This window comes from Dermacentor silvarum, chromosome 9, assembly GCF_013339745.2.
Source record: "Dermacentor silvarum isolate Dsil-2018 chromosome 9, BIME_Dsil_1.4, whole genome shotgun sequence".
Classification (NCBI taxonomy): Eukaryota; Metazoa; Arthropoda; class Arachnida; order Ixodida; family Ixodidae; genus Dermacentor; species Dermacentor silvarum.
Genome location: NC_051162.1, coordinates 32,257,264 through 32,270,214, shown reverse-complemented (window position 1 = coordinate 32,270,214; position 12,951 = coordinate 32,257,264). Strand labels below are relative to the sequence as shown.

At 48.3% G+C, this 12,951-nt stretch overlaps 1 protein-coding gene across 1 annotated transcript; it reads left to right on the top strand.

The window, feature by feature from the left end:
* On the top strand, window positions 1–8,134 carry LOC119463520 (uncharacterized). The gene is made up of 2 exons (XM_037724359.1): window positions 1–74; window positions 7,351–8,134. Exons 1-2 carry the CDS (start codon window positions 1–3, stop codon window positions 8,132–8,134), a joined length of 858 nt encoding a protein of 285 aa, XP_037580287.1.
* Window positions 8,135–12,951: the final 4,817 nt, after the last annotated feature.

Genomic DNA, 12,951 nt, shown 5'->3' with positions numbered 1-12,951 from the left:
ATGGAGGAGCCAAATACATCTTCGGGCAAGGAATCAGACTTTGAAACAGCACTAAGCATAGAGGAGCTGGGCCAGTGCGTGTCATTGGGTGCGTCCACAACTTGTGTGTCTTCGAGGGGTTCCACTCTGCCAAGACATTCCCCTCGCAGCAATGTCACGGTGACAGCAATCGCTGTCACCGTGAGTGATTTGCACTGTCGCAAAGGGCACCAACAATCCTTTCTTAGTGCGAACGTGGTCAGATGGCGAAAGGAGTGCAATCGTGTCGCAGAGACCGTCGCAGTACACTGACACAGCCACTGACGCGTTCGGAGGCACTTGGGTATCGCCTGTGACGAGTATCTTGTTCGAAAGTGATGGTCTGTCTGCCGGCGTCATCTCTGAGAACGGCGTGAGCTCTATTTCGGCGGGTGTGCAATGAATGACGGCGTTGTGGCGGGAGAGAAAATCACATCCCAGGATGATGTCGTGCGAGCGTGCAGGAATGATGATGAATTCGACGACATGCATGACGTCCCGAATGACGACGCGAGCTGTGCATACTGCTGTTGGGTGAATACCTTGGGCGCTAGCCGTACGAAGGGATAGCTCCGAAAGTTGTGTTGTCACTTTTCATAGGAAACGGCTAAGTTTGGCGTCCATAACGGATACGGCGGCTCCACTGTCTATAAGGGCAGATGCGCGAACACCGTCTACAAACACGTCTATTATGTTCGATGGTCTCTGCTGAGGGCTTTCACAGTTCGATAGCGTCGGAGCCCTTGCCTCGTGGACTGCGACAACTAGTTTTCCCGATGTCGTGCGACCTAACGTGGCCGCATCGGCGACAATGAGCGACGTCGTGGAGACGGTGAACGGCGGGTAGATGGAGCTGGGCATAACGTCGGTGACAGGCGGCGGTCGTTCATAATTAGGGCGGCTGGACTGGCTCATGACGGGTGATGCGACTCGAGGCCGCTGCACGCGATTGCAAAAACGTGCAACGTGGCCGGCCTAACCACACGCAAAGCATATGGGACGGTTGTCGGAAGTGCGCCAACGGTTTGCCGGAGAGGGTCCCACCCATGACTCAGGACGCGATGGACCTAGCGGCTGCTGATATGCCTGCATGGGGGGCTGCAGACGGAGCCTAGTGACATCGGCGTACGTAGGCGGCACAACTGCTTCGAACGCCTGACGTCCAGTGACGGCTTGGGCGTAACTAAACGGGGCAGCCGCAGAGATCGCTTGGGCCGGCCTGGCGACAACTTGAGCGTAGCTAAGTGGCACTGGTGCCGGAGGGCGCTGGGGATATTCGGGCATGACCTCAGCGATTTCCTTTTCAATCACACGGCGGAGGGGAGGCGGGAGTGTGGTTGATGACTGTTCCACATGCTGCGGGTGAGCAAAGGGCAGCAGAGAGAGCTGGCATGCAATTTCTTCGCGCACAAATGTCTTCATTTCTGGCAGCGAGGTGGTGTGGTCAGAAATGGTTGACAAGGCAGCGAGATCTGCGTCCCGTGCTGGCGGGCAACGGGTCAACGACCGCTGCCGGCGTAGCTGCTCATAACTCTGACATAGCTATATTATCTCTGCCACCGTGCGAGGATTTTTGGCGAGGAGCATGGTGAAGGCGTCGTCGTCGATGCTTTTCATGACATTTTTGATCTTATCCAACTCGGACATGGTCGTGTTGGTTTTTTTGCACAAGTCCAGAATGTCCTCTATGTAACTTGTGAAGGATTCCCCAGCCTGCTGAGCTTGTTCGCGCAAACGCTGTTCTGCTTGCAGCTTACGAACAGCAGGGCGGCCAAACACGTTGATAATGGCAGTCTTGAAAGCGGACCAGGTCTGGAAACCGGATTCGTGGTTGTTGTACCACAGACTTACTACTCCCGATAGTGCACAAGATCGAAGCTCCAGGGGCATTGAGGGGGTTTCGGAGCGGTTTTGAGGGTACAGCACCTTCCACCAATTTTTAAGGATGTTTATTGGTTGAAGCAGCGCAAGGGCGACAGTCCAAAAAGCGCAGCATAGACTCTCAGCACGAGCAGCGCTCGAGAGCCAAAGAAAACGACCCACTAGAAGGTACTGGAGAAGGAGACCCACTTCAAGGCGCTGGAGCGGACGACCCACTTCAGGGTTCCAACGCTTCGCGACATTATTAATATTCTTATTTCTCTTAATAAAATACTTGGAAGTTAGCGTTTGTCTGTTTTCCTGTCCCCTGTGTCAATTTCGCACTTCAACTCTGCTCATGAATTACCATCTAGCCCACACCCTATTTTTGCTGAACTTTTTCTGTTAGACTCATATTTTTGTTGCCTGTGAGTTCTATACATGTGCGAGTCTTTGGAGGTGTTTTCATTATTATGTTTAAGCTTTATAATTTTCTTGCATATAAGTGCTTTTTTACTGCACTCAAGTATTTAGCTGCTAATTACAAAATCAGTTGTGTAGGTCTGTTTCGGCACACTATATAAATGACTGTTGCTGGGTATAAACGGGTACAGCTAATTATTGATATTTCAATGCTTGCATGTAATCTTTCAATTCAATACCGTTTTATTGTGCTGAATGCTTCAAAGTAATTCAAAGTGATGGCACTTGTAAGGTGGTTTATTGCCGTTTAATGCAGTTATCAAAAATTTTGTTCAACGATTGAAATTATTACGCATATACTGTTATGTGCATTTTTAATTCCTACTATGCAAAGATTTTGCTAAGACTGTGATTAACTGATGCTCTCAAAATGTTGCCCACGTATCACGCATGATATGCTCCTTGTTCCCTCAGAAAGTGAACTTTGTGACACAATGAGTTCTGTCATGACATTGGGCAACCTTCCTGCATGGTTCATAAAGTAAACTTGGGACGCTTTCGGTACATGCCACTTATAACAAGGCCCCATTCTCTGCAAATATAGAATTGCTAGCACAGGGGTGGGACTCCTGCGCCAATTGCGCATTTTTGATACAGACGCAAATTCCTGTGCCAAACTGTGCCAAATACAGAAAATTGACCGAAATTGCGCCATAACGGCTTCTGCAGTGGCCGCGAACAGCGATCCGATTCGTTCTCCGAAAAAGAGTGCAGCCATTCGCGTTACGCACACCGCGTGACGGTACCTCCCACAGAGTTTGTCGTAATTTTCGCGCTTATAACACTGGACTTCTCAGCGCTTCTGGCAAGTGGCAGGTGCACCTGGGGCCACTGCCGGCTGTTGTCGCTCTTGTCGGAACGGCTAGGGCGGCTGTGTTTAGCATAGAGTTCTATAACCAACTCTAGAGGAAAAGCTGCCCTTAGTGCCTATGTATTGAAATCGGGAACCGCAAGGGCGCTGCCATTGTTACCCTATGCAGGTGCACAGGCACAGACGGCGAATGCGATTCAGACGAGGCACTCGATCAACGCGTTCCCGAGCCTCCGTCAGTATGGTAGACTGCAAACGCAACCTTTTAGACCGTAACTTTTACATAGAAATTTTCTGAATAGCCATCCGATCTTTCTGGAAAATGTACGGAATTAACTTCAAACGTCCGTGCTACGTGTAAGTGCTTGCTTTTGCATAATATGTTGAATGTTTTAGTGCTACAAAAATGAGTCGTAACAATGTTGCAGCGCCTATGCGGTTCCCACTTCTTTTCGACCAGCTTTTCCTCTAGAGTTAGTACACTAACTCTGTGGTGTTTAGAGTGTACTAGAATACGGTTGAGTGGCTCCCTAGCTGAGGTGCAAAACAACAAAAAGTAGGCTGAAGGCGCTGCGAGCGAACTAGATATTTCGGAGGCACGCGCTGCAGCGGGTGAAGCGGGCGGGCGTCTGTGTCCCCAAGACCGGTATAACATAAAACTATTCCAATCTGTTGTTATGCCCATGTGGGCGAGGCGTGAGCCATTTTCACCTATCAAGAAGGGCTAATGGTTGCTTTGGAATAAAATGTCGCAGTATCGCCTGAAAGGCGAAGCATTGATTGCGATAGCAAATTAGTAGACAGCTATAAGAAGCAAGAATAGTCGTTGTATCGACCGTATAAACTTGTAAACATGTGTTCACTCACTAAATTAACAAGCGTGGTGTCACGCGTACACAAGCAAACATGTACAGTAGCCGACTGATATTCCGGACTTTGCGGGGACTGAAAAATAGTCTGAAAAACTGAACAGTCCGAAAAACATCGGTTGTGCAACCGATGTTTCCGGCTTTACAGGAAAGCATGCGCCGAGCCGCCGCTTGACCCACTGTTCCATATTTTATTACGCTATAGCTACGAAGTGCGCTTCCACTACGAGCTTCCTGTTAGTTTATTCTGTGTTTCGTTGTGGTTTAGAAGTGCGCTGCCGTATTCCATTATTTCTCCAAAATTCAGATTGGCCTGCTCCAAACTGCTTCAAATTAAAATTTTATCTGCTCCAAATTGCTCCAAAGTAAAATTTAGTCTGCTCCAAGCTGCTCCAAAACGTTATTTTGTCTGCTCCAAACTGCTCCAACACGCATTTTACCTGCTCCAGAAATTGCGCCAAAATGACTTTGGACAGTCCCACCCCTGCTAGCACCTTCGCTTCTTTTGGAGCAGCGGGGAAAATTTGAGAGTTTTAGGTACATTTGATTCGCCTGCACCACCTGAACCAGTTCACGAGGTACTGCACCATTCCATTCGTTTCAGCGGTGCAGCAGTGATGCCCGCTGAACCAAGTTCACTTCAAAAGGTGCCGGACTGGTTCACGATTTTTCTGCACCCACTCCACTGTCGGTGCCGCCTTGGTGCAAACGTACAGGTGCAAAGCAGCAGCACAGCACACGGGCGCGAGCTCCGTTAAAACTCCACTTATGCACGTCTGATGTACCTACGCAAGTGTGGTGCCCGCAGGGGCATCTGCATGAGCAGGCGTTTGGTGTGTTGCAACACCACAGACCCGAGCACATGGGGGTTAGACGCTCCCGCGTCTAACCGTGCGCGGCTTAGCCATGTCCGGGGAAAAGGAGATCCTGGAGGTTGAGCTAATGCCGGGTGTTGGACCTTTATTGCCCCTCGGCGGAGGCAACACACCTCTTTGGCCTCCACTTCACGTAGACGGCACCCCCGAACTAACCCACCCGGGGGAAATCGGTAGTTGCCTTTTCCTATCTTCCTCTCGAACCTTCGTCTTTCTCTCTCACTTTGCATCTTTCCTGTATCCTCCTCTCTTCCTCTTACTGCCGACTTCCCAGGCAGCAAGGGTTAACCTGGTGTAGTCTATCCAACCTAGGGTATTTTATATTAGGTTATAGTAGCTATGTACAGCTGGTGTCTGCGTTTCCTTCAGGACTCCCAGTGTTCTCTTGTTGGGCTAGGTGGTGGGCGGCTGGCATAGCTGCCGAAATCAATTAAATTTTTATGGCTAAAATGTCATTCCCCCCACTTCTTGATCGTCTGCTTTTTAAAGGGCAACTCCGGCGATTTTTCGATGTCAACGGATGTCGATGAAATTAGCTGGGTCTGTTCCTCTGAATACCTCGGTCATGTCCTAAAAAAAGCAGGCTTGAGAGTTGCACAAATTTTTTACAAATGAATTTAATTTATTGCCTCGAGCACCCTACCTTACCTCCTCCTCAGTGATAGGCCACATTGTGTATGACGTCAGGAATGGTCCACGCAGAGCATGCCGGAATCATGCAGACGACAGCGACGAGAGCGTGCAGGAGTCGACGATCGTGAACTTGTGCTTGGCGTGAGATGTTGCTGTCGCGAGAAGTTGCATTCCCTGTGGACTGGCAAGTGATGCGGGGTGGCAAGCGGTGTTGCGTTGTTGGCTGCACAAACTTCAGCCCTCGCCATCCGCAAACGCAGTTTGAGCCGATGCCGATCGTGTACAGCTGAGGTTAAGCCTATCACAATGGCCGAGTTCGTGCGTCTGCTGCTGGGGGACCAGACCCACTGATATGAAGCTGATTAAGCTATTAGGATGAGATAAGCTGCTTCTTTCGTTCAGTTTTGACCATACGGATTTGAAATAAACCATTCCTCATTTCGTACACTGCACACGCAAAAAGCTAGAAGCGACAACACGACGCGCAATCAACATCCGTATACGTTGCCGTTCTCGAATGCGGCCAGTCGCACTCGCCGGCACTTCCCTAAATGAAATGTGACCGCAAATCCATGGGTGTATTATTACCTATTGTTATGCTGACTCATTATTTAGCTTACGAGGTGCACTGTTTGCCTCGTTTTCCAAATGGGCAGCAAGCGGAGGCCCCTTCGTTATAGCATGCGTAAACAACCAGCTCGTTCAGCTGCATTAATTGCAACGATGTCATACTTCATGACATCAGCGTTTCTGTGAGAAAACTGCATTCTCTAAATGAACGATCATACGCGCCAATGTCCTAATCTATGTCTACTTTACGGAACACTAATTGTGCGCATGAAGAGAATACGAAGAATGATAAGCAGGCTGCACAATGCTTCCCTACTACGGTCTCCCGCTCGCTGTTTCCGATGGTATGTGGTCGCACGTATCAGCGCAACCCAGAGTGATGTAACGGTGCTTACATGCACAAAATCTACGTGTTTTGATATGTTGTGATAATAATTGATGTCACCGATGAGCGGCTATCTCAAGCGAACGACGTACGAGTGGTCGCTGTACCTGCCGATGTAAACAAATGCACCGGTCGGTGCTTTGGACTTTCAGCGGCGTTCTTGTGGGATACAAATGCGGAAAGTCGTACTCCACATCTTACAGTCAGCATGCGAAGCGGTTCCCTGAGAGGGGTAAAACACCTAAAATAGCAAGCAGCACGTATATCAGTGGTTAGGGCTACCCTTGGTCTTCATGTCGCAGCGCGATATGTTGCGCATGGGTGCTGGCTCTAGTGGTGAAGGAAGGCGATTCGTGGCTATTGAATTCGTCTGAATTATAACTGTCACTGTTTGACAGATCCGAATAGGTTGTGCAGCTTACATGCAATGTCACCCGAAGGTCCGGCGCGGTCACGAATAAGTTGAGCGTCTGCTCTTCGCCGGTTTCGTTCGCCCCGCGGGCGAGACCGGCATGCGTTGCGCGCCTTCCCCGCCGGGGATACATTCGTGACGTCACACGCAGAGGTTCGCTCGGCTGCTTGCTCAGGTTTCGGTTTCGTTTTTGCACTTTTTTGCTTATTTAAAATTATTTTCGAATGTGTGGAACAATTCTCTTATCAGGTGTGTGGTGTCATACGAAGCCTGTGTGACGTCATACTGATAGTGCGGTGCTCATCGCCTTATCAGCGCTGTGAGCCAGGCGCTCCGTGTTCTTCTCGCTCAGCACTCACACACTAATAAACCGTTAATACTGTTCGCCAATCATGGCCACTCTGGCTCTGCCTCGTCCCTCGCGGCTACAACAGACTGGCGACGAGATGGGATAAGAATTCCACTGGGCTGCAAGACACCATTAACGACGGTCCCGGAGCATGCTGCGAGGAGCCTGGCAGGATAGCCACGATGGGAAGGTTCGATCAGTTCATCGAGGACGGTGATGAAGATTTTCAGTCCTACTTGGAGCGGTTCGACCACTTCCTGAAGGCTTCCCAGGTGAGCGACGCCCTGAAGGTGTCAGTGTTCATAACGGCAATAGGGAATAAAGCCTACAAAACCCTGAAAACATTGCTGGAACCAGAAAAGCCGGGAAACAAGACGAACGAACAGTTGGTGCAGACCCTGCAAGAGCAGTACGTGCCCCAAAACTCTATAATTGCCGAGCGGTTCAAATTTAATCGGCGTTTGCAGCAAGACGGCGAAACAGTGGCAGCGTTCGTGGTAGAGCTGAAGCGGTTGGTCACGTCCTGCGGCTTCGGGGCGTTTTTGGACGAGGCTTTTCGCGACAGGTTTGTGGCAGGACTTTGCGACAAAGAAACGCAAGCAGAGGTGCTAAAGAATAGCAAGTTGACCTTTAGAAATGCCTGCGATATCGCAAGGAGTATCGAGTTGGCCCGCAAGGAAAGTCGAGATATTCAGCCGGGTGCAGCGCAAGGAACCGTCAGCGCTATTCACCGCAAACCAGATAGCAGAAAACGCCCACTGCGCTGGAGAGAAGAAACTTCGGCGATGCCAGCTGATATAAGGGCGACGGAATCACTGCCTTGTTTCCGATGTGGCTCAGAGCATGAAGCATCTATCTGCAAATTTTGAAAGTATCGTCGGTTGTGTAAACCTGTCGGGCACTTAGCGAAGACGTGCAAGGACAGAAGTAGAGACTTTGCAAACACGATAGATGAAAACAGTGATGCGGGGTGAACTTGTGCTCCACAATATTTATTCCTGTGAAGGGCGCACCGGGCTTTACGAAATTTGTCTGAAGCTAGAACAGAAAAGTGTCCGTATGCAGATTGACACAAGGGCGTCTGTATCAATTGTACCAGAGTCACTGTACAGGAAGTACTGGCCCAGCCTACCCAAAGAGCCATGCAGTCTTAAGCTAAAAACTTACGGAGGCACTCTGCTGACAGTAGTTGGGAAGCTCACCGTTTCGGTCGAGCACAATGGTCAGCACAAGCAACTTCCGCTAGTTGTCGTGAAAACAAACAAGGCTGTTGTCGTACCAACACTATGCTGTTGGGACGAGACTGGCTGTCGGCACTCAAGTTATACTGGGCTAGTGTGCATGGGGTTTTCTTGGACAAAGTGGCGTTGCTTGAAAAATATGCCAAGATTTTTGAGCCTACCCTGGGCCTAATCAAGAACAGTGCCACTAAATTAGTGCTTAAAGAGGGCAGCACGCCCGTTTTTTGTAAAGCGCGGTCGGTAGCATTTTCGGTTAGGGAAGCAGTGTCTTCGGAACTGCAGAATCTTGTGAAAACAGGAGTGTTAGTACCAGTTCAGCAGAGTGAATGGGCGATGCCACTAGTAGTTGTGCCTAAACCAAACATGCAGGTCAGGGTGTGTGGGGATTTCAAGGTGACACTAAATCTATGCCTCAGAACTGATCATTATCCCCTTCCCGTGATGGAGGATCTATTTGTAAAAATGGCCGGTTGCAAATATTCTTAGGCTACGTTCACACTTGGTCTCGAAGCTGTCGGAAGCGGCAAAATCTTGCAAAAATCCGCCCGCCTAGGTGGCATAAGAGGCAGAAAATCAGGCTGCGAGCCAAATTGGTCTCGGGCCGATTTTTTCGCCATGGCGAAGCGGAAACGCGACAGAAAGTCGTTCTGCTTCACTGGAAGCTACGCTAGCATGTAAACAACCGGTCGTAAAATTGAACATGACACCAAAAGTGTAGGCTGTAATGCTGATCGACGCGATCAAGAACCAGCCCTTGCTCTACGACAAGAGTGGCACTAAAACGTACTGTCAGCAATACTCGCGATAGTATTCAACGTCGCGCGACTGGAGGTGCGGCAACGAAGCCTTGGCGTGACCCAACTGCTCGCGCTTTTGCAAAGCCAGGCGAACCCACCACCGCCGTTTCCGAGGTGTCCGCGTCTTCCGTTTATTCATTGTCAATTTCTAGAAAACAAGTAGGTAGAAGTATAAAAGCCATTTCTTCTTCCACTTCCATGGCAGACAATAGTTAGGCAGATTCCTCGTTGGCGCTCCATAATTCTCCTCGCACGTGTACGGTATGTTGCAGAAGTCGCGGGGTGCTTTTCTCGTCGCGACGATAGATTGAGAGCGTAGGTCTCACGTAGGACGCGCTGGCTTTGGCGAGCCCCAACACAATTAAGCGCCAGCCCGGGTTTTAGCTGTGGTGTTCCCGTTGCCCCTTTGGTGTCCTGGAGGGGCCGACAATACGAAATGATGAAATGTTATTACAACTTGTAAATAAAAACTATTAAAGAAATATTATCACGCCTAGGCACCAACCTGTGACTCAGCGCTACCGCGCACGCGTGTGAGGAGAATTACGGAACGCCAACGAGGAACTTACCGAAGGTCGCAGATGACACGCGAAGTTGCGTAAAATGATCACTTTTGATGACGGTACGTGGGTCAATGAATGAACATACCGCTCGAAATAATGCGATAATGAGCGCCACCACGCCGACAAACGTACGCAGACTAGATAGATGGATCTGGACGAAAACGGCAGCGGCGGCCGCGGCGGTAGCAAAACAAATGTGAACAACTTGGACAGGCACGGAAAAAATTTCCCGGCCGCTTTGGCCTTTCCGCCCGCTTGCCGCTTCCCAAGTGTAGGCATAGTCTGCGCGAGAAACGTCTCTTGTTTGCGAGTGCGCCCCTACGGAAGGCTGGTAATTACTGTTGTGTTGTTGAATCCCAAACCACTCAAGTGAAAATTTGCAACTGGTATTTAACTGGCATGCAACTGGTTCCAGTTTAATTGGTTTAAGGAACACATTCCCACTTGGTAACTGGGACCAGTTGGGAACACATTCCCAGTTGGTGAGTGGGACCAGTTAGTAACTGGGACCAGTTGGTAACTGGGACCATTGGCAACTGGGACCAGTTCTTAACTGGTCCCAATTGCCAGCTGGTCCCAGTCCTAAAACCAGGCCCTGTATGTGCCAGAATGTCCATGCACTCCAGCTAGCTCAAATAAATCTTGAACTTGCGGATATACTATCCCATTGCAACTGATCCCAGTTGGTCCCCATTGCTACTGGCCCGTGCAGAATCCTATCAAAAGTGTATTCTGCTGATGGATTTCACACAACTAAGGCAGTTCAGCTGTTATTGCTTAATTCCCTAGCAAAAATGCTAATACAAAAACTAACAGCCTATTAGGTTATTCACACTAATACAGTGTATTAGGTCTATCAATGCATTAGTCTAATAGGCCCATCGGTCTAATAGCTAGGTCTATTAGTGTATTAGTCTAATAGGTATATTGGTGTGAAAGAAAATGTTGCAATGTACCAGATACATAACGAAAACAGGTAAAATTCCTAAAAAGCATTTATTAGCACAGCATGTATCTTTACAAATTCCTCTTTCGAGATCTTCGTCAGGTCAGCAATCTTGATTTGTCAGAAACTTGCTTTTCGTTGACTTCGACCAAAGGACGTCCTTTTGAGGAAGTGGTTAAAAAAACCTGGGCACGAAAATACACACATATAGAAGCAGCTGAAAACAGGGGTGCTAGTCCTACCACTAAACGTTTAAGCTGGCAATATTTGCTTCCACATTAGAATAATGTGGCTTCGCAATTACCAAAATAATTTTAGGACAGTGTGATATATGCTAGCTCAAAATGTTTATCATAATAAAAAATGACGCCACGTGACACGACAGGACAATTCTAAAGCACACAAAATCAACATAAGATGTGTGTTCCATCGAAACAGTAGGCAGATATAAGGAACTCTAGACAGAAATCTTGCACAGCGTTGTCGGAAACAGGCATGTCATTGCTGCGACGCACACGGCAATCGGCCCGACGCCACTGTACAGAAGTACTTACGTCCACCATCAGGATAAAAAAACAAGAAGAAAACACTTTGTACTGTACTATAGAATCATAAATAAGAAGTATAATTACCTCGAAATGGTAAATCGGCGCCGGGGAAAACGCTGCACATCGATGCATGCTGATAGATCCACAAAGCCGCGAAGGACAGGGGTAAAAGAGTTGCCTTGCGTTGTTTTGAAGTATTAACAGCAGCCATAGATAAAACCATCCAAATGTACTACTGCACGAATCAGATTGCGCAGGCGCTAACACCACGGGTTCCTTAAAAAACACATCGTTCATTCACTAACACGCACGCCTCGCCTAGACATGACAGCCGCCATTACACACGTGCTGTGCGCAACTACGGCTGATTACGGTAGCAGTTTTATGTCCTTCCTGCCCGCCGTGTTACCTTCTCTGCGATACTGCTCTTTGATGTCAATAAATATTACGGCCTTTTATATGCGGTATCAAGTTGGCAACTTAGGTTAAAAGATTAACATTTACTTTTTGCGCACTTCAACAGAAAATACGACACTGACGAAACGTCAGCGGCAAACAAATATGGTTGCTGCTATTGCACCGTCGTTCGTAAGCTGACCGGGCACCGCGATCTGACGGCTCGTTGTTCGGTTTTTTTTTTTTTTTTTTTTTTTCGTGGGGAAGTATTCGCTGTGCTGTAAACACTAGCTATTTCCTCAACGACACATCGCGACGAGGCTCACTGAAGCAAAATTGCCAAGACCATGTAGATGCACGTCGCTTTTGTGTATGTCGCTGAGATGACGCTGAAACTAATGCAAACGTGCGAACGCAATCTGCTGCACAATTGTACAGCAGCATCTTTAATTATTCAGTGATTAATTAGAAACAGCTTTCCATGCAAGCAAGCGGTCCGCTGGTCTAATTTTTTGTCAATTAACTTTCACCAGCAAACAAGAGCTGCGGAATCCAGCAGTACATGTTGTATCAAACCAGCAACCATCTGCATAAGGCCAATTAATATAGGACCTATTAGTCTATTAGAGAAACTAGCAGACACGCAACACTGCTTGTATAAGACTAATAAGTCTAATACACACGGCCTATTGGTCTTATAGGTAAATCAGTACGACTAATAGAAATTTCTATTGGTCTAATACAAAACTGTATTAGACGTTAATACAAACTTCTATTAGAATGTTTGCTTAGCTCAAACAGCCAAACTTAATTGCTCAGTATAAGTAGGACTAGCTGCTGCTGTCTTAGCAAGCACTGCATGTTACTTGCTTTCAGTTAAACTTCTGGTTACAATTTCATTTGGATCTAAACTGGAACCAGTTGCTACCAGTACAACTGACCAATGTTTAAGTTGGTTCCAGTTGCTACTGATACAACTGGTCAAAGTTCCAGTTGGATCCCAACTGGGTCCAGTCACTCCCAGTATAACTGGAAAATTGTTCCAGTTGGATCCCAACTGGAACCAGTTGCTACCCAGTTGCTTTTCAACTGGGACCAGTTGGTGTGTAACTGGGACCAGTTGGTTTCCAGCTGGAACCAGTTCATCCCAGCTGATCCCAGTTGGATCCCAGTTAGAAATTTTCACCTGGGCTGC

Excerpts from the sequence above, each read along its gene's own strand:
- LOC119463520 (XM_037724359.1), top strand. The coding sequence starts at position 1 with ATGGAGGAGCCAAATACATCTTCGGGCAAGGAATCAGACTTTGAAACA. Across the intron at positions 75-7,350 it reads AGCATAGAGGAGCTGGGCCA|ACTGGCGACGAGATGGGATA; the intron begins GTGCGTGTCATT and ends CGGCTACAACAG.